The 22,665-nt window shown below is 40.4% G+C and overlaps 1 protein-coding gene across 2 annotated transcripts in view; it reads left to right on the top strand.

Annotated features, from left to right (window-relative positions):
* The window catches only part of LOC124608216 (uncharacterized protein C05D11.1-like), a 135,369-nt gene extending 113,841 nt beyond the window's left edge, over nucleotides 1-21,528 (top strand). For both annotated transcript variants that reach the window (XM_047139968.1, XM_047139969.1), the window contains 4 exons: nucleotides 1,640-1,783; nucleotides 2,100-2,260; nucleotides 2,370-2,522; nucleotides 20,857-21,528. In XM_047139968.1, the coding sequence (XP_046995924.1) occupies nucleotides 1,640-1,783; nucleotides 2,100-2,260; nucleotides 2,370-2,522; nucleotides 20,857-20,917 (519 nt within the window). In that variant the 3' untranslated portion in view covers nucleotides 20,918-21,528. The remainder of the gene's footprint in view (nucleotides 1-1,639; nucleotides 1,784-2,099; nucleotides 2,261-2,369; nucleotides 2,523-20,856) is intronic.
* Nucleotides 21,529-22,665: the final 1,137 nt, after the last annotated feature.

Raw genomic sequence — 22,665 nt, 5'->3', positions numbered from 1 at the left:
CCTCCAGTGGAAAGAAAGAAATTTGCAAATTGCACTGCATTATCATGTGGAATTTATGCCTTGTTGTGTGTGTTATCCTTGTGTAAGTTTGATCATATTCTCACATTTATCATTATTGTTACAGAAACAATACAATTCACTACATTTTATGAGTGCAGTGTAAACACTCCAATTCTTTGTGCTATCTCAGTAGTACAGACAAATGATGGATATAGGTACTTCTTGCAGTTTTACAACTAGGCATTGCAATTGACCACTTTTGCTGTGTTGAACAAATAAATTGTAATGTTGCATGACACTCTCATCTGCGTCATTACTAGAAGCAGTTGGCTGTTTCGGATTTGCTTTTACACAGTGAGATATTTATGTACTTTGTTTGGCATGCTATTAATATGGTACAGAGGTGGTGTAATTGAAGAAATCATATCGTGGCATCTTGGTTATTGTAAGGTATCATTAAAAGAATCACCAAATATGTTTCACATTCTACATATGTTTGTACATGTAACTTTCAAGTTGTTATTTAGTTCTTGTATCATCTATTGAATCACATGCTATCTGATAGTGTTCTAAGAACATGTAAAGCACTCTGCAGAAGAGTGGATAACGTCCAGAATGGAATTTTCACTCTGCAGGGGAGTGTGCACTGATATGAAACTTCCTGACAGATTAAAACTATGTGCTAGACTGAGACTTGGTCCAGCTGCAGGGACAGGTTGTGAGTCGAACTTGGGCAGCTCAGTTGGTAGAGTACTTGCCCGTGAAAAGCAAAGGTCCTAAATTTGAGGCTCTGTCCGGCATGCGCTTTTAATCTGCCCAGAAGTTTATGCGGCTAAGGTGATTGTAAAGCGGTTTGTTTCATATTTATGTTCATTTGTAGCTGTGAGGTCTAGCAAGCCATACTGTATATTCTAATGGAATTGAATACCTTGTGCAGAATCATTAGATACATGGAATTGTCCTGGTCAATAATAGAAAGACCAGTTAAATTTTCTAATTGGTTCCTTAAATTGCTGCTAAAATACCTCTTAATTAATTTCTTCTTTGTCATAGGCCATATTTGGATGCCTGCAAATTGCGTATATCAGATTGCTTCTCCTTTTAGGTAGCCATGAGAGTGCTGCATCACACAATTTTTTTGTTTGTGTTTCCAGTGCCTTCCCTTGCCATGATACACATTCTATGTGATCTTCAGATTTATGAACTAGTGCAGGGAAAACTACTTGTGAGCACTTTTAGCTCTACAGTTAGGCATTTTTCCTCTGTGTGAATACATATGATTGACAATTGCATAGAATACTGCAGTTAGGCTCTTGTGTTCTCTTTCCCAGCTTCTTAGTCTTACCTGTATTTCTACAAAAGGGGCAGTCCAGGGAAAATATGTACCAGAGAAAGCGCTGCATGCGTGCGCTTGCTAGCTCGTAAAAGGATTACTTCCAAAGCTAGCAAGTCTTTTCTTTTTGTGTATGCTTGTTGACAACCCAATCTTCTGCTTTTCATTGTGTGGTCTCCTATAATCCAAAATATTTAGTTTCTGAAAGGTGTACTTTATAATTCTGCTTGAATTAGCACTTGTTTTAGTCTGTGTGATAATAGAATGATTCATGTTATTTTACCGAAAATTTGTATTATTTTGCAGGGACCCATGTGGAGACAAATAAGAGGTCAAGGTTTAGCATATAGTTACAGTATAATACCGAGGCCACATGAGGGACTTCTGCATCTGACACTTTATCGAGCCACTAATTGCATTGCGGCATATAAAGAAGCAAAAAGTATTGTTGTGAGTTATACTTATTTCCTTAAGCCTTGCTAATTATATTGTGAAATGTTTGTGTGGTATGCAATGTGAAACTGTGAATCGGGACACTTGAAGACTATAGCTATCAAATCATTTGTTCTATGCACAGGGAAGAACACTTTTAATCAGTTTATAATGTTACAATGTGGTCTGCTTTAGCAGTTGCCTATGTGTCTAATATTACTGTATTGTGTGAAAAAATTCAGAAAACAAATTTTATAGCAATACATTTAATACGTAGTTTGTAATTTTCTGTCAATAAATATGAGTTTGTATATCATTTTTTAATTTTGTGCAGGATTCTCATCTAGGTAAAGATGTCAAATGGGATCAGACATTGTTTGATTCAGCAAAAAGTTCCCTAATTTTTGAAATCATAGAACGTGAGAAGAGTGTGGGAGATGTGGTAACGCAGTCTCTACTGTCATATTTTAAAGGTGTTGATCAGAACTACAATAGGTGAGAATCACAAGCTATGCACAGATATAATCAATATTTCTAATATGATGTAATAGCTTCATGTTGTTGTAGTTCTTGTTACTGTTCAGTTCAATGATTGTTTTATCAGGCATCTAGTGCAGCTCATATCGCAAGTCACCGTTGAGGACTTGACACAAATTGGTCCAAAATATGTAGCTCAACTCTTCGATCCAGAGAAATCTAAAACAACTCTTGTGTGTCATCCTACAAAATCAGAGGAAATTTCATTGGGATTTAAAGCGTAAGTTCACGTTGTCTTAACAACATGTATCATAATCTTAGCACAAAATAGGAAGTAGTAGAGAGTAGCATGACCATTTGGAAGACTAACTATTTAAAATAAATCATGGTATTGTGTCTCTGACACTAGCTGTTTAGCTGGGATTGTTTACAGTATTTTTTCCTCTTCAATTTTTTTTTTTGTAAATGTGTGAACGTAGACTCCATACTATGTCCTTATTTTATTATCGCTTGAGCTGTAACAGAACTTGTGTTAATGTTGATGTGAGAGGTAAGACATTTTAGGTTAAATATCTCGTGCAGATAAAATGCTTTGAAAGAGGTCCAGGTAAATTAAGTGCCTCATATAACAGAAATTGTTTGAGTAACTATATTGTTGTATATCAGGATGTTAGAGGACTAAAAACCAAAGTTAGTGGCATTCTTATCAGTTAACATGATGTAGAATGTTGAAGGGAATATCTAGAATTGTCAACTTCTAGAATGCCACCAAATCAACAACAACTAGCATTCTCAGTAGACCATACCGGTAGTGGCATTTTCATATGCAATTAAGCCTTGCTTCATTGGTTGATAGTAGCAGTCATGCTAGGAGGTAAAAATTTAGTTACGAGAATGCTCTCATTGGGAGTGAATGGGTGTTATCAAGCAAAAGAACGGCCTTCTGTGTGACAATCCTTTCTCATCTGGAAATCGCTGAAACTGTGGAACCAGTTTTTGAAAATTTCACTATCCATCCATACAACTTTTTGGTGGTTATAATGCACAGGGAGATCCTTAGCTGTGAGATCTGTGACTGCTCAGGCTTTTTTTAATTTTTTTCCCCCAATTTTCCAATCGTCAGTAGTTTCACTTTGTGGTTCCCAGAAGCATTAACAGTTCACAAAACTGCAATGCTTTCTTTAGATGACTTATATCAAGGAGCATGAACTTCAATCTTAAAAGCAAGGGTTCCAGTTGGTAAAAATTTCCAATACAGACCACGTTTTGTGTATTTAGAATTTGATCTGGCGTGAAATAGTCTTCTTCCTCAAACTTCTTGAACTTGCGCCGGAAGGAATCGGCTGCTGCAATATTTGAACCAAGTTGCTGTCCATTCACAGTAAGTTTGTGAGTCCTGTGATGATGTTTGAATCTGGTTTGCCATCCAGATAACGTATTAAGTTCTCCCTCCAACTCTAGAGCTTCGTGAAAATGTTTAGCTTTTATGGCAAACATCACGCCTAAAACAATGACACCTTCTGTTCCTTTTTGGCTAAACAATTGCAAAAGAGCAGCATCTCATTCATCAAATGTGGATCTCTTCATATTTTTTTGTGCACATGGTCCAGAACTAGAATTGCATATCCTGACAAAATCCTGTATTTTCTGCTTATTCTTATTTTTGGCCTGAACCCCTCTGCATTTCAATACCATAATCAGCTTTTAGGTTTGCAGTTTCTCCTTCTCAAACTCAGAAAACTGAGTTTGTTTTCAATTTCCACGGAACGGACTGGCTAATAGCATGTCACATATGGCATTTGTTTAAATGATGGGAAATGGCACTTTTTGTCACATGGGAGATTGTTTATTGCTCTTTGCTACAGAAAAATATTGCAGTTTTTTTAGATGCACGAATAATCCACATGTGAATAATCAAGAGTACACTGTATATAGATCACCGCAGGAAACTATTCATAGAAAAAATTGTCACTGTTTTGCCAGCTCGCAGACAAAAGACATGAAATGATAGTCTGTGGAGACTTTAGTATTAATTTTTCGAAAGATTCAGAATACACAATTTTTCCCACCAGAAGTACACATGATAGTAGTACACTAATAGGTGATCTCTTAATCTGTTATGTGAATTTTTATCCTATAGTGAATGGTCTCTTTAACCACAATGCGCTACTGGCTATACTAAATAACAGATCTGATTACTGTGAAGTGCTATCATGGACAACAGTTTGAGTAGTCCTAAACAGGAAACTTCAAGGCAGTCTTGCAGGAAGCTGATTGTAATGATTTGTAACACTATTCCAAATTTAATCTATTCCCAAGTGGGTTTCCATAAATTTTTAGCTGCTAATTTTGTAAGAAAACAAGTATGGCACAAATAAGATAGAAAAAGATCTGAATTACAGAAAGAAAATAGCATGTGAAAGGAAAGGGAAGTTTTATGAAATAGTTAGAAAAAACAAAGTAGCAGAATTGATTACACATTACAAGAAATACTTTGCTGTTTTAACAAAATGGATTAAAAAACCAAAAAAGGTGTGTATAATATCTTAAATCAATAATTCAAATAATAAAATTGAAAGGTATATTGGCAATAGTTAAGAGAAACAGTGGAATCAGACAAATAATGTGAGGACTTTGGTAGTAAAAAAAAAATAGTCAAAGAATAAATGGTAACCTACATATTTAATAATCACTTTATTGAACTCAGAAGATTGGCATGGACAGTTAATAAGGCAATAGAATACATGCAAGGAGCGGTGTCTTATACGAGGGCCGTTCAGAAAGTAACCTCCGGTTGATTTAAACAAATACACCAAGTTAAATAAAAATATTTTAATATATACATCTTACAACTACATCTTTGCACTATCTTTCTACATAGTCTCCATAGCGATTGAGGCACTTATCGTATCTCTTCACAAGCTTTGAAATTCCTTCTGCATAAAAATCACCCGCTTGTGCCTGGAGCCAGCCTGTGACCGCATCTTTGAGCTCTTCGTCGTCATCAAACCGCTGTGACCCGAGCCATTTCTTCAAATGCATGAAGAGGTGATAATCACTTGGCGCCAGGTCTGGGCTGTAAGGTGGATGGTTGATAACGTCCCACTTGAAGGACTCAAGAAGGGCCGTTGTTCTGCGAGCAGAGTGAGGACGGGCGTTATCGTGCAAAAAAACGATACCGGAAGTCAGCATACCACGGCGTTTGTTCTGTATAGCCCATCGTAACTTTTTTATTGTTTCACAGTACACGTCTTGATTAATGGTCATACCACGTTCCATGAATTCAACCAACAACACCCCTTTGGCATCCCAAAACACCGTTGCCATCAGTTTTCTGGCAGAAAAATCTTGCGAGGCTTTTCTTGGTTTGGTAGGTGAATTTGAATGTGCTCACATCTTTGATTGTTCTTTTGTCTCAGGGTTCACGTACTTAATCCAGGTTTCGTCACCGGTCACGATTCTGTTTAACAATGGTTCTCCTTCGTCCTCATAACGTGACAGAAAGTCTAATGCAGAGGCCATTCTTTGAGTTTTGTGGTGGTCGGTAAGAATTTTGGGCATCCATCGTGCACAGAACTTACGGTAACCCAATCTTACTGTCACTATCTCGTACAAGAGAGTCTTAGAAATCTGTGGAAAACCAGTAGACAACTCCGACATTGAGAAACGTCGATTTTCACGAACTTTTGCATCAACTGTCTGAACGAGTTCGTCAGTCACCAATGATGGTCTACCACTCCTCTCTTCATCATGAACGTTTTCTCGTCCACTTTTAAATAAACGTACCCATTCACGGACAACTCCTTCACTCATAACTCTTGGTCCGTACACGGCACAAAGCTCACGATGAATAGCTGCTGCAGAATATCCTTTGGCTGTAAAAAACCTTATGACAGCATGCACTTCACATTTGACGGGGTTTTCTATTGCAGCACACATTTCAAACTGCCACAAAAACTAAACTAGCGCAGGTACGACGTTCACTCGACCACGGCTTGATGCCGACTGACCTGTTGAGTGCGTGAACGCACAGATGGCATCGCTACTCCCCCCACAACCCGCACTGTGACCAATCGGAGGTTACTTTCTGAACCGCCCTCGTACATATAGGTAAACCCAATTACTCTGACAAAGAAATTGAGAATGTAATAAACTGGTCAGTACCAAAAACTCTCAAGTTGATAATGTCTCATACAAAGTACTAAAATCCCTTTCTTATTCAGTCACATATGCAATACATCACCATCATGGGCGATAAATAGTGGCAGACTGACAGACTAAAATATGATATTGTCAGACCTCTTTACAAGAAATGATACATAGATATTAATTTGAGCAAGAGAACGGTGTCCCCCAGGGCAGTGTTTCAAGCGTTACCCTCTTTGCCATAACCATCAACAGTATAACGTCTACAGTGAGGAGTCCAGTACAGTGCTCCTTATTTGTGACACGACTTTGCTGTTTTCTGTTCCTCCTCCAGTGTTGCAACCGTGAGCCGTCAGCTGCAGCTAACAGTGCGGCGGTTAGAGGAGTGGGCTGCAAAGACGGGTTTTCGGTTTTCTGCCGATAAGTGTGTTTGTGTTCATTTTAATCGTACTCGTCATCTTTTTACTTTGCCTGCCTTGCATATGGGGGATACTGTCCTACGTTTTAGAGACACAGTACGGTTTCTGGGCATAATTTTTGACTCCAGGTTGTCATGGCTGCCACACCTACGTGACTTGAAAGCCAGAACGCTGAAGGCACTGAACATCCTCAAGTGCCTCAGCCACAGATCTTGGGGCGCGGACAGGGCGCGTCTCCTTCAGTTTTATGGAGCTTTTGTGTGTTCACGGCTGGACTATGGGTGCACAGTATATGGGTCAGCGAGGCCATCTTATTTGCGGATCCTTGACGCTGTTCACCATGCTGGGATCCGACTGGCCACAGGTGCTTATCGGACCAGTCCCGTACCCAGCCTCTGTGCTGAGTCTGGCGAACCGCCACTTACCATCCGCCGGCAGCTCCTGCTGGTGCGCCAGGCTTGTAAGTTTCTTGCAGCTCCCAGATCGCCTGCTCACCATCTTGTTGTCCATCCACCTCTGGACCGCCTTTTTTCCCGCCGTCCCCGGGCTACGTTGCCGTTTGGGATCCGTGTGCAACGTGTACTAGAGTCCCTCGGTGTGGAGTTTGTACAACCCCAAATCCAAGGCTTTAACTGCCTGCCACCCTGGTTACTGAAGAGGCCCGGAGTGATTTTAGATTTATTGCAGTACAAGAGAGATTGCTCTCCTGCCACCGTTTTTAATGCAGCATTTTCTGCCATTTTATCTGAGCACCACGACTATGTAGCTGTTTTTACGGATGGGTCGAAACAAGGGGATTCTGTTGGTTGCTCAGTTGTTTTTCCGGATCGTGTCCTCAAGGTCCGACTGCCTCAGACTTTTACTGTCTTTGATGCAGAATTGTTTGCGATCTTGCGGCACTGGAGCACATGAGACATTCTTCCTCTCCTAAATTTCTTGTCTGTTCCAATTCACTCAGTGCCCTTCACTCATTGCAACGTTTGTATCTGGCAGACAAAATTGTCCAGACCATCCAGGATGCCCTCCTCAGACTACAGCGACTGGGGAAGGTTGTAGCTTTCTGCTGGGTTCCAGGGCATGTTGGCATTGCTGGGAATGAAAGGGCAGATCTCGCAGCCAAGGAGGCATGTCTTGCCCCACAAGTATCTCAGTGTGCTATCCCCTTGCACGCACTCACCTCGCTGTTGAGCTCACGGGTCATGCGTCAGTGGGAGGATGAGTGGCTGGAAGTGACTGACAATAAGCTCCGTATAGTCAAGCCCACAACGCGTGTGTGGTGTACTTCCTTTCAGCCCCATCGACGGGACGAGGTTCTCCTCACTCGGCTTCGAATAGGCCACAGCCCTATGACGCATGGCTTCCTGCTCCGGCGAGAGGACCCTCCAATGTGTGGTGCTTACGGCGTCCAGGTCACTGTGCGCCACGTTTTATTGGATTGCGTTTTATTTTCTGACCAGCGGGTCGCGGCTGACTTGCCAGCGGACCTGCCATCTCTTTTGGGCAACACTCGGACGAATGTGGTTAAAGTTTTAAAGTTCTGTGCCCTGTCAAATGTTTTTACAAAGATTTTAGGGAGAGGATTTTAATTTCTCACTGTGTGACAAGCTCGCCCATATTTTATGTAAGTGGCCAGCCAATAACAATTTCCTGTGACATTCTTGTTGCTATGTTTCCCCTTTCCTTAGGTTTTACTTTCTTATGTAGCATTTTCCTTCTTTTCCTGCTTTCTTTGAGTGTGTGCTTTAGTTTTCTTAGGTCTGTCCACATTTGTTCCTTTTAATGTGTGTCAGCGCGCTGATGACCTCGATGTTGAGCGCCCATAAGCCCCAACACACCACCTGCACCACCACCCAAGGCTCATTCGTTGTCTCATTCTCTCAAAATAAGATTGTCAGTCAGTCTTTGTTTGGATTTCAAAAGGATCTGCCCACAGTACATGCCATTTTACAATTCACCAATCAGATAGTACAAAATTTAAATCACAAAATATTGCCAAGTGGTATTCTTTGTGACATGTTAAAAGCATTTGATAGTGTAGTTCCTAGTATTCTTAACACAGAAGCTAAAATATTATGATATCAGATATTTTGCTGGTAATCAGTGTGCACCCTGTTTAACTAAAAGGATGCAAAGTGTTGTATTGGGAAACTTGGCAAGTGTTCAAAATGAAACAGCATATTCAGAATGGAGTGTAATCACTACAAGTGTATGACAGGGATCGATATTGGGTCTGGTCTGTTCTGTTCTTGTTCTTGTTCTTGTCATATATAAATGATCTTCCATCATACATATAGGAAGCAAAAATAGTTACTTTTGGTGACAACACAAGTAGAATAATGAAGGCTAATGGAGTAATTCCAGCACCCGAGTGCACATGGGTGACCACACCATTAAAAATAATAAATAAGGATAAATCAATAAATGGAACAAATTATTACGAACTTTTACTTGTATGATATATTGATAAAGAACTTGTACAGTAAGTCCCATCATCTTAAGTGTCTAAGCTTTCCAATTTATGCGTTACAGATAATATCAGATTTTGGAAAAGAAAATTTCATGAAATTGACTTACTTTTCCTGTTGTTATGACCTGAGCAAGGGTCGTATTATCAGGAGATAGAGAGGAGAAGGGGCTGAGTGATTTTGTAGACCACTGGGGAATTGATAAAACACATTCAATTAAGTTATTTGTTGGTGAAAGTATTTGATCACTCCACTTTTTTTCCTGGTGTTAGCCAGCAATGACCGTGCTGAGTCCACACTGCTTGAAAGAGTGAGATGGCACTTCATTGCCCGACGAGGAACTTCAGCACAGGTCCTGCATTGCCTATGGTCAGTGATTTGGACCCATCATAGGAACTTGTGCATCCCTACAGTGTGGCGTGGCTATGGGCATCTGACAGAGCCTCAACATTCCCAATGAGTTAAGCTGCACTAAGGCTCAGCTCCAGAAATCTGCATGTCTGTGGCGCCAGGGATGGCATGTAGGTGGAAGATCCAGCAGCAACATGGACAGCCCAAGTGGCAGTCCCAGCATACAGCCAATAAGGCGGTATTTGTACTACCACAGTAGTGTTGACACAGGCATCTCGTGCCTTCTCTGAACTTGCAGACGGGCAGATTAGCTCTTCATCCATGGACCCGACTCCCCATCCTCAGTGAGTCACCATTGTACCAGCAGGGTCAGAAGTCTCCTCCACAACCGTACGGCTGTTAATTTGCAGCAGTGTTCTCCAAGTGGGCGGAAGCTTGTAGACAGTTGTTGGATTCACCAGAACATCTTGCAATTTAATAGAGCTAGACTTCCATCAGTATCTGTAATGCAGATGGAATGGTGTGACCCTGGGAATGAGCTTGAGGAGGCTGTAGGTTTTATAGAAAGCAATAATGTGCTGCTGCCCTCCACACACACACACACACACACACACACACACACACACACACACACACACTAGGTGACTGAATGTGCTCTTGTTTTTTGAGCCCGTCAGTTCTCTCGACTTTGTTTAGCCTCAGGGTTTCACAGCATCCCTTTGTGCAAAGTTTGCATCCTGGAAAATGTTCTTATGACATTTCTATGTGAAGTTACTACATTTAGCCTTGTTATAGTTGCATTTTCCATCTGTTTGTTGCGTGGCTGGCAGATGCAGCCCACCCAGCTGTGTCCGTGGGTTCTTAACAAGATTTTTACGCTTGTACTTACTTGCTATACTATTCCATTGTTCCACACTATCTTTATTCACTAATGTCTTATGGCATCTTATTCTTTTGTAACTAATCACTGTGGAAAAAGTGTTTCTTGCACAAAAGTATGTTCTAAGGACCTCTTGTGGACAGCTCTTCAAGCTGTTGGACATTCTGACAACAGCCTCATTGTATATTTACTTTTGTGAAGTTTGTTGCTAACACTTAATCTCAGTTTGAAAACAACAGTAATATTAACAAATATAATACTTGCTGTCTGCAGCTTGTGGTCTAGCGGTAACGTTCTCGCTTCTCAAGCACGGGGTCCTGGGTCCGATTCCTGGCGGGGTCAGGGATTTTCACATGCCCCAAGATGACTAGGTGGTGTTGTGACGTCTTAATCATCATCATTCATCCCCATTACGGTCAGAGGAAGGGAACGGCAAACTACTTCCATTAGGACCTTGCCTAGTATGGCGGTGCGGGTCTCCCGCATCATTCCCCTACGTTCTGCCAAGAAGCATGGGACTTCGTTTCCATTATACTAGCTGGAGAAATAATTTCCTTTATCCATCACTCAGCCTCAGAGAGGCACAGAAAGCAGTGAGGTACTCAGCTGTAAACTCTTTGAACTTGTGAGGTAAATGAATGTATTGGACAATAAAATGGACATGGAACACAAACCAACATCATTATCCATAGTTCGGGGTTCTCCCAAAGCCACAACCACTGATGAAAACATCAAGAAAGTGTTAAATATAGCCCTAGTCTTGGATGATTGGCAGTTAAAGGTTACGAAACACAAACACCACCATTTGTCTGCATCATATGAAAGAGTACAGAACATTTTATATTAAGAATCAGGTATGACAAAGCTTTGTGCAGATGAATGCAGCATTTGTTAAACACTGACTAAAAGCAAGTGCATAAAAGAATTTCTCAACAGTGTTTTATGGTGTTGCAAAAAGAATACAACTGACTTTGCGATATGACTTGGTTTACCCTATTATAAGATGACGTTTTTTCCCAGATTTGTCATTTGAAAAATATGGGGTCGTCCTTTGTTTGTAGATTAAACTATTGGTGCTGAGGTCAAGGTTTTTATATTGTTTAATAGGGTATATAGGGGGAGCCTTACATTTGCAGGGATCATCTTTACATTTGGAGATGAAGCTTTTTCTATTGAGGTCATTGCAGATTTATTTTGAAATATTTGAAAGGGCAGGGCTCAGCAAATAATACACTTTCCAACAGGCTCGAGATTTACTGATATGCTGAAGCACTTGATACAGTGTTGACATTGCTTCACGTGTCACTGACTTGCACGGCACTAGTACAAGAGACGTGAGAAACGATGAACTAGGTACTGCAACAGTCTATTGTTCTGATCAAAATTTGACAATTTTGTGGAACACAGGAGGAAATATCATCAAATTCTATCTTACAAACTTTTGTTGTATTTGTATAGGTTTGCAATGAATGTTCTCAAACATGTATGGATATCATATACAAAAACATTAAAAAATGGAAATGTCCTTCGAACAAATGAGTTGATTCAGAACCCTGACCAGCATTTCATTTGATTACGAGAGACTGTAATGGTTTACTAAGTGGATTGGAAATGAGAAATTTGGCTGCTGTTCACATATTAGAATACTGGGTAAAAATGTTACCAGCTCTAGAACATGATGGTGATATACAGTTGAAACAAGAAGTAAAATTAATCCAGAATAAAATATCTAATACAGGGAATAAATTACAAACTGACTGTAGTTGATTTTGTGGTAATAAATTACAGCGGTAAGACCAGTCATGGAGATAGTGTCGACAGATGTAACTAGATTGTGGGAGAAGTGAAAGTTTGAGAATGGGACTGAATCGTAATTATGATCTTTTATTTATGTATTACTTCATGTTGTTACATATGACCTTCACGCTAGAAGATATTGCAGACTGTTTTTCACAATTGCTCAAGCTCAGCCTGGCTGAGAGCAAGGATGGTTGCTGGGAGGGGAGCAGTGACTGAGAAGCAAATTTCATCCTGTTGCCAACCATGGGAATCTATATGATGCACTTTGGTTTTTTATAGCATCTACCACGATGCAGCTGAAGTTTGCCTGAATCAGTTTGTATTTATTTGTTCTTCATAATTATGGCCTGTTGTTGTTGTTGTTGTGGTCTTCAGTCCTGAGACTGGTTTGATGTAGCTCTCCATGCTACTCTATCCTGTGCAAGCTTCTTCATCTCCCAGTACTTACTGCAACCTACATCCTTCTGAATCTGCTTAGTGTATTCATCTCTTGGTCTCCCTCTACGATTTTTACCCTCCACGCTGCCCTCCAGTGCTAAATTTGTGATCCCTTGATGCCTCAAAACATGTCCTACCAACCAGTCCCTTCCTTTTGTCAAGTTGAACCACAAACTCCTCTTCTCCCCAATTCTATTCAATACCTCCTCATTAGTTATGTGATCTACCCATCTAATCTTCAGCGTTCTTCTGTAGCACCACATTTCGAAAGCTTCTATTCTCTTCTTGTCCAAACTAGTTATCGTCCATGTTTCACTTCCATACATGGCTACACTCCATACAAATACTTTCAGAAATAACTTTATGACACTTAAATCTATATTCAACATTAACAAATTTCTCTTTTTCAGAAATGCTTTACTAGCCATAGCCAGTCTACATTTTATATCCTCTCTACTTCGACAATCATCAGTTATTTTACTCCCTAAATGGCAAAACTCCTTTACTACTTTAAGCGTCTCATTTCCTAATCTAATTCCCTCAGCATCACCCGATTTAATTTGACTACATTCCATTATCCTCGTTTTGTTTTTGTTGATGTTCATCTTATATCCTCCGTTCAAGACACTGTCCATTCCATTCAACTGCTCTTCCAAGTCCTTTGCTGTCTCTGACAGAATTACAATGTCATCGGCGAACCTCAAAGTTTTTATTTCTTCTCCATGAATTTTAATACCTACTCCGAATTTTTCTTTTGTTTCCTTTACTGCTTGCTCAATATAAAGAATGAATAACATCGGGGAGAGGCTACAACCCTGTCTCACTCCCTTCCCAACCACTGCTTCCCTTTCATGCCCCTCGACTCTTATAACTGCCATCTGGTTTCTGTACAAATTGTAAATAGCCTTTCGATCCCTGTATTTTACACCTGCCACCTTCAGAATTTGAAAGAGAGTATTCCAGTTAACATTGTCAAAAGCTTTCTCTAAGTCTACAAATGCTAGAAACGTAGGTTTGCCTTTTCTTAATCTTTCTTCTAAGATAAGTCGTAAGGTTAGTATTGCCTCACGTGTTCAAACATTTCTACGGAATCCAAACTGATCTTCCCCGAGGTCTGCTTCTACCAGTTTTTCCATTCGTCTGTAAAGAATTCGCGTTAGTATTTTGCAGCTGTGACTTATTAAACTGATAGTTCGGTAATTTTCACATCTGCCAACACCCGCTCTCTTTGTGATTGGAATTATTACATAGTCTGAGGGAATTTCGCCTGTCACATACATCTTGCTCACCAGATGGTAGAGTTTTGTCAGGACTGGCTCTCCCAAGGCTGTCAGTGGTTCTAATGGAATGTTGTCTACTCCCGGGGCCTTGTTTTGACTCGGGTCTTTAGTGCTCTTTCAAACTCTTCATGCAGTATCATATTTCCCATTTCATCTTCATCTACATCCTCTTCCATAATATTGTCCTCAAAAATATCACCACCGTATAGACCCTGTATATACTCCTTCCACCTTTCTGCTTTCCCTTCTTTGCTTAGAACTGGGTTTCCATCTAATTGATATTCATACAAGTGGTTCTTTTTCCTCCAAAGGTCTCTTTAATTTTCCTGTATACAGTATCTATCTTACCCCTCGTGAGATAAGCCTCTACATCCTTACATTTGTCCTCTAGCCATCCCTGCTTAGCCATTTTGCACTTCCTGTCAATCTCATTTTTGAAACGTTTGTATTCCTTTTTGCCTGTTTCACTTACTGCATTTTTATATTTTCTCCTTTCATCAGTTAAATTCAATATTTCTTCTGTTACCCAAGGATTTCTATTAGCCCTCGTCTTTTTACCTACTTGATCGTCTGCTGCCTTCACTACTTCATCCCTCAGAGCTACCCATTCTTCTTCTACTGTATTTCTTTCCCCCATCCCTGTCAATTGTTCCCTTATGCTCTCCCTGAAACTCTCTACAACCTCTGGTTTAGTTAGTTTATCCAGGTCCCATCTCCTTAAATTAGCACCTTTTTGTAGTTTCTTCAGTTTTAATCTACAGTTCATAACCAATGGATTGTGGTCAGAGTCCACATCTGCCCCTGGAAATGTCTTACAATTTAAGACCTGGCTCCTAAATCTCTGTCTTACCATTATATGGCCTATTATCTGAAAAGCTAAAATAGGCCACACAAACCACATTTCCATGAATAGTAATAAATTATTTCTGATACTTAATTTGTAAAATACAACTGCTTGTACTACTAAAAAACTACAGTAAAACCCTTAACCAGTCACCCAACTACTAGTACTACTATAAGCACTACAGAATTTTTTCTCTTTTTTGTTCATTTATTTTGGTGCATTCAACTTGTAGATGGTTGTTTTTGCTACTGGATCTGTCCTCATACTACCCCTGTCAACAGCCATTGCCTGCTAGATTCCTTGAGTGTCAGGCACCATGCCACACTTCCTTAATAACTTGCACCAATGCAGTGTGAATTCTTGAAACATTATTTCATTTGGTAGTCGCAGACCTCAATTACCTTGTCTCCATCTGCAGAATATGTTGTTTAGCCTGAATGGCAGCTTGCTGACTTATGGTTGAATACCTCATGAAGTCTTCCTTGGCCTTCCTGCATACTGTGGCTGCAGTATCGTCAAAGATGCCCACACAGCCGCAAGCACAGCTATCATTCATTTGTCTTCTGATTTTGTTTACATGCGTAGCATAGGCCACGGCCAGCCAGGTAATGTATCAATCCACTTGACTGGCTAAAAAACCTCATTTTTAATATTTCCCTGATGTTAGGGAGAAATTTGTATGTTTTCCTGCCCATGCCTGCAAGTGTCCCATTCACTTTGCCACAGTTGTAATATGCAATCTTTTATTGCCTTTTTCGAATTGGACTCAGTTCCAAGCACCTTTCGTACTTCCATTTGGTTCTCTTTCTTTAATCATTGAAGTGCTCGCTTTTTTTCTGATTTCCAAGCCCAGTGGGCATAGAATTAGTAACAAAGCATCAGTCGGGGTAAGGGCAGTAGGCACCTGTTACCGTAGTAGCACTCCTTGTTGAACTCTTCTCGCCAACGAGTTTGGCTTCACTAGCTGCAATATATGCACTATATTCTATGACTGATGCTTATGTAGATTGGCAGTATGATTTTTCTCAAGGGAAGCCAATATTGCCTATTTGCAGTGGTTTAATTTTATTAATCATGTTTGTACCCTCTCTGCCTGCTTCCTCTATATGAAGTGCAGAGTTATAACATTCATCCAGAAATACCCTTAGTTTATTTTAGAGTTTCTTACTAGGTTTCCTTTCAGCAGGAGGTATGCTGTCTTGTGAGATGCTAGTGATAATGTAACACTTAGACACCAGCCTTAGAGATCGTGGAGTGTCACATTACATTTGTCTTCTATAATTCTTCTGGAGTCACCACCTACAGTGAACAGCACATCATTTACACATGCTACCAGTCCACTGTTATGTAACTTCCATAGTATGGGTTCCAGTGCTAAATCTCAAAACTCTGTACCACAAACTCATCCCTACAGATAGCCTTTCATTATTGTCTTTGTTGCACTCTTTCTTGGGAGTGTTACGAATCATGTCGCCTGTGGCAGTAGTCTCTCAGGCAGTTGTACACTGCTTCTGATCACACTAAATCTCTAAGGTGACCAAAGAAAGACTGCTACTGTAAGTTAACGAATGCGCCAGCAATATCAATCATTATTTGTCTAATAGCTTTTCAAACATCTTACTGGGAACATTCAAAAGACAGATTGGTCTAAAGAATTTAAATATCACTGGACCCTTATCTTGCTCTTTACTGATTATTGCCGCTTCAGTACTCTTCAACGGTGCAGGGACCCCTCCTTGCAAGAGAGACTTGTACGGTTCATGCAAGTAACTATCTGATACATCACATAGGGATTGTATTACACTGGTGTCCAAAATTAAAGCAACAAACCACTATTTCCCTGTACTGTGTCTAATTCACAATTCACACCGTACGATTATGTCCTGCATGAAAGATGCCATTTCGGTCAACAGACAACCACACATTAAATGGGACAGTCTTTGCTGGGTAGTCCCACATCCACAATCATTGTGTACACAGCACAGACGGTGCAGTATGGCACAGAAAAGACGCCTACCAGGCTCCCTACAGTGGAGGGCCAGGGGAAGAATGGGAGCAGGACAGTGACAAACTGATGTGGCTTGGTGGCTGAATGTGGATCATTCTACTGTTTTTCAGATTTGGTGACAGTTTATGGAGATCGAAACTATTCCGAAGATCAGGGTGGGGCCGACCATGTGTAACATCAGAAAGAGAGAACTGTAAGGGCACAGCGGTACCGCCTTAATACTTCACAGAAACTGGCATGGGGCATTCCGAACTAGCCCCATACCAAGCCTCTGTGCAGAGGCAGGTGAACCGCCACTTCATATGCGGCGACGGCTACTTACGGTACGCCAGGCGTATAAAACTTTGTCCACGCCATATACACCTTTGTACCATACAGTTGCTCAGCCTCCTCTGGCACGGTTATTTCATAACCGGCAACGTGCGACGCAGCCCTATGGGATTCGCGCACAGGATTGCCTCGCTGCGATGTCTATGGCTGGTCTTCGTGTTTTACGTCGCGGTTGGAGCAGATCTCCAACTTGGCTCCTCCGGAGACCCAAACTTATTTTAGATTTGACTCGTTTTAAGAAGGATGGCACGCCAGATTTTACATTCCAGTCACTGTTTTTTAACATTTTAGATGTGCATCATTGTTTCAATGTCGTTTACACAGATGGCTCCAAACAGGAGAATTTCCTTGGCTGTTCTGTGGTGTTCCCTGATCATGTTACCCGGATTCGCCTCCCTGCTGAATATACCGTTTTCGCAGCGGAGCTCCACGCGATCCTGAAGGCACTGGAGCTGATGCATCGTGTTCGGGGCGATCGATTTCTTCTCTGCTCCGATTCTCTTAGTGCCTCACATTCACTGCAGAACCTATACCCGACGGAGTAGATGGTCCAGCTGATATATGACCAACTGTACTTGCTCCAACGGTGGGGTAAAGAGGTATCCTTCTGCTGGGTGCCTGGTCATGTCGGCATATGGGGCAATGAACAGGCCGATCGGGCTGCCAAGGAGGCCTGCAGAGAGCAGGATGTGGTCCAGTGTCTTATCCCCTTGCAGTCGGTCATTGCTGCACTCCACAGGAAGTGCATGGAGTTGTGGGAGGACGAATGGCTGGCGGTGACGGCCAATAAACTGCGGTTGGTAAAGTCAACCACTCGGCCGTGGCGTTCCTCCTGCCGGTTGCTCAGGCGGGAAGAGGTGGCCCTCACACGTCTTCGGATCGGGCACTGTCCTCTCACACATAGCTTTTTATTACGGCGGGAGGATCCTCCGTTTTGTGATGCTTGTGGTGTGCACCTCTCTGTCCGGCACATTTTAAAAGACTGCATTTTATACTGTGATGCATGGGCAGAAGCACAAGTTGATGGGGATCTGCCTTCTGTTTTAGCTAATGATGAGATGTGTGTGTCTGGGGTTTTTAAGTTTTGTGACGTGTCTGGACTCTGGCCTAAACTTTTAGGCTGGAGGTTTTAGTGTATTGCAGAGTGGCTGACTCCTCCCCTTTTTTCCTTGTGGTCAGCCAGCCACTTCCATCTGCTACATTGTTTTAGCTCCCTCTATCATTTTCTTCCTGTGTTGTCCATGTTTTACTGTTGACACCCTGCTTCATCCCACGCTTCGGTGTGGAGTGTTAGCTCCCTCTATCATGTTCTTCCTGTGTTGTCCATGTTTTACTGTTGACACCCTGCTTCATCCCACGCTTCAGTGTGGATGAGCACATATTTTTCAACGATTGTTACCCATGTTTTATGTTCCGTTTTATATTCCTGTTCTGGGATTTTTCTTGACACCCGTCTCCCTATGTTACTGAACGGGCGCTGAAGACCTTGCTGTCGTGCGCCCAGACTTCGGAATGATAATACTCGACCTCATAGAGCACGCGTGGTTGACCTCATAGAGCACGCGTGGTTGATGTTCTTGGAAATGGAAGATATTGCATGCATGGTGTGGCCTGCTCGCTCTCCCGATTTGAATCCAATAGAGCACATCTGGGATGCACTAGGGACAGGAGTTGCATCACGCCAGCATCCATCAGCCACTCTCAAAGACTTCTGAGCAGGGCTGTAGGAAGAATGGGCGTTACTGCCTCAACATGAGATTAATGGCATCATTCGCAGCATGCATCATCATTTGTCAGGCCTATGTTGCTTGCCAGTGGTGGTTGCACCTCACACCAGATGTTGAAGTGTGTATGTAAATCCATTAAGTTGGAAAAAAACAAAAAAAAAAAAATTTTATCTATCGTCAAGTGTGTTGCAGTTGATTTTGTTCTGTATTATTTATGTTGTTTCTACTTTACTATCACCTGATTGTACTGTTTGTGGCAAAATATACACAACATTGACAAATTTTGGTTTGTTGCTTAGCAAGGATCTGTCTGGCCCTGGAGATTTTTTCTTTTTCGGTCTTAAAATTATTTGCCTTATTTCTTCTTGTGTGAAGGGGTACACAAGTTTATTCTTTCTGTGGTCTTCCCATAATATTTTTCATAACCTACACTGGTCATCTGTCTCGCCTTCTTCCCCATTGTCAGGAAGTAGTGTTTTCATTAGCATGGCAGCTGACTGTTCCCTACTTTCTGTTAACCATCCCATCATTCCTTTTGAGCGTGGATAAGACTATTGGTGAGTGTATTTTCTTGCAGACTGTTTTATATGGTACATCCCAGGGATCAGTTTCTAAGTTAGCCTTCACAAACTGTTTCCATTGCTCCATTCTTGTTTTACATAACTGTTCCTTTAAAACTTTATGCAACCTTCAGACTCTTTCTCCTTGGGTCATGCTGCTCAGGTATCATCAGTGGGACACTAAATCGTAATCTTCTTCTTCATTGTTGAATGCCAGTGAGTGTGGCACTACTACCACTATCAGAGCATATCTGATTATGATGCCACTGTTTTCAGGGGGTGGTTCAGCAGCTTCAGCTCACAACATCAAAATTTAAAATACATGAGACAGAACTTCTTGCGCTCAGGAGGTGAAAAATTTAGTACACCTGATAGGACGATGTGAAAGTACGCAACACTATCCTGGTTTTTTGAACTATAAGTTCCTTTCCCAGGGACAAGGGAGTGTTAGGCTGAGAACTTTAAAAAGGAAAGAGTCAGGTAAATCCCACTAAGGTCCTTCCTTTTAAACCTTGTTGCAAAGAAGCATGTAATATGGATGACATGCAGTGTCCATTCAAGAACCTTTTGTAGATTGCTCTTCATACTGTTGGGCATACTGACAAGTCTCATGATGCATTTACACTCTTATGAGGTTTGTTGCCAATGATAAGTATGAGTTGGAAAACAACAATGACATTCACAGATACAAGTGTGTGGTGGAGGAGGGAGTAAAACAACAGTGAGAGGTGCGATTATGATCCATGGAACATACCAATAACTAACTAATTAATGACTCATCACTCTTTCTTCCCTGAGGAACTAGTAGTTTAGAAAGTTAGGGTGCAGTTGCTCACTTATCAGTAGTACTGAATATTTCGTCCTCTGTAAGTTAAGCACTGGTCAGAAATTCTGTCTCATAATTTTTAAAATGTTCTGCATTAATTTTCCTTTTGAAAGGATCAAAATCAGGCTGATCCAACAGCTGCCTATCATTATGCTTGTGCCCAGACACAGCTTGTAGCAGTTATAGACTTGACTCTTGCTTCATTCACAAATAACAAAGATGGAATCAAGTTTTGATCACAGATGACAAATGTACCAATGTTTTGGACAATTTTTAGAGTGGTGGAGGTGGAAAATTTCTTTGAGGCCTTCCTACAGCTCTGAACTAAGAGTTTTATGTAACTGCCATAAGTATACTATTCGCTGGAAAAGTACTTCGTTAGCAGCTAGAAGTACATGGATATCAGGCTGATTTCTATTAAACTTTATGGTTTTCCCATCTTGTTAAAATTGCTATTATAATTAATTCCAATTTGTATTTTCTCATTTCATTTTATAAGCATTCTGTGGTGTGTGCTTAAGTTTGATTTCCTTTTTCCAGGATGAACAAAAATCTCCAAGTTTACAACAGCCTAGAAGAAAGCTATCTAAGTCAGTGGTAACTGCCATGATAGTGGACTATTGCAAATCAAAATTGGAGGGTTTACTGAGATTAAAGATGATGATACATCCTTTATAATTAATGAACATCAAGGAATAATGGTGTGGTCCCTGATCAGACATGCCTGAGTCTGTATTGCCAGTTTGAATGTTGCTTATGCAGCGTGGATAATTTATTAAACTTGATTAGTTTCTTTTCTTGTGATGAGGATGCACTGTTATTAACATGATTGTCATGGTTATGAAGTTCATCAATTGCATTTTGTTTCATTTCAAATGCTATCATGTTTGTTTCTTGGCAAAATCAGACTGTTGACCAAGATAGTCATAATTACATAAACATTTGGAGTACCGAAATTGCTCTTGCCAGAGTGCATTTTTATTTTTTGCTGTGTTGCATTTCTGTAGCCATTATTAATTTATCTCCGAGATTGGCAGTTGTATGCCTCCACTGAAAACAAATGACCAAACTCAATTTTTCTACTGGTGCTTTTGTACATTAGCATTTGCACTTTTTGAAGTTTGTTTTTTAAAAAAATATATTGTGTTTGAAATGTAATAAAGAGTACATATTTTTTACATCAAATAAAAGTACATTGTTGACTACTGCAAATATTTGTTGCATAATCTTAGATCAATTACTATGCAAACATCAGTATTATCCTCTTTGTTTTGACTGAGAACCTTTCACAGCCAATATCTGACTCAGCACAACTTTCAGATTGTATAGCACTGTGAGAGGAAGCACTTAATGTTAATTTTAAACCTTTAACATAATTATTGCCTTACTAGACTGGGTGAAAAAATTTCTACTTATCGGGATTGGAGGAAGTTTTATACTTAGGAAATGAAAATTTGAAATACCCTGTTATTGGTACCTGTGTTTCAATCTGATTACATGCACACAAATCCACAATAAGTTGCAAAAAGTAGTTATGCTTGTACATCAGTAAATAACTAGGTTATATGAGCATTATACTGGAAGATCCACTCTTCTGACATTGATCAATGAGAGTTGTTATTAACATCAAAATCTTTAAAAACCTTACTTTGAGACAGAAACAAAAATGGTTTGTGATAAATGTAACATGTTCAATAGTTTACAGTGGTTAAATTTTTTGCACGAAAAAGTAGTAGTAGTACCTGTTGTGACTTGCCGAACATTCAAAGTGCCGCCGCGCAATTACACGTGTCGTCTACATGCGGCGCTGTCTGCCAGCCATCCAGCAGCCGCGCCACCTAAGCGTATGAATGAACGTATTCATGAAACAAAAAGCTAGGTCATTAATTACTTAGTTTCAGAGATCATTTGAACAATTCTTTTATTGAAATGTTGATAGTTTACAGGATATGTATACATTATTATTAACATTAATGATCACATTATCATTTTATTCCTACTCATGCAACTACACTTAAATACATTTATTTTTTATTTTTTTATTACTATCATCTAGGAATTCATCGATGGAATGGAAGGAGTTATCAGGAGAAATGATTTTAGATTAGACTTAAAATTTGCTTTGTTGCCTGTCAGACATTTTATGTTATTGTGCAAATGATCAAAAATTTTTATTGCTGCATTTTGAACTCCTTTCTGAGCCTTTGGTATCTTTAATGATGGATAGTAAAGGCCATTATTCCCTCTAATGCTGCACATGTGGACATCACTGTTATCATCAATTTGTGATGGATTATTTATGACAAAATTCATTAGCTAAAATTTGTATTGTGATGGCGCAGTTAAAAT

The sequence above is a fragment of the Schistocerca americana genome, chromosome 1 (assembly GCF_021461395.2).
Source record: "Schistocerca americana isolate TAMUIC-IGC-003095 chromosome 1, iqSchAmer2.1, whole genome shotgun sequence".
In the NCBI taxonomy this organism is placed as follows: Eukaryota; Metazoa; Arthropoda; class Insecta; order Orthoptera; family Acrididae; genus Schistocerca; species Schistocerca americana.
The sequence above is the reverse complement of the archived record's forward strand: the minus strand, read 5'-3'. Positions and strand labels throughout refer to the sequence as shown.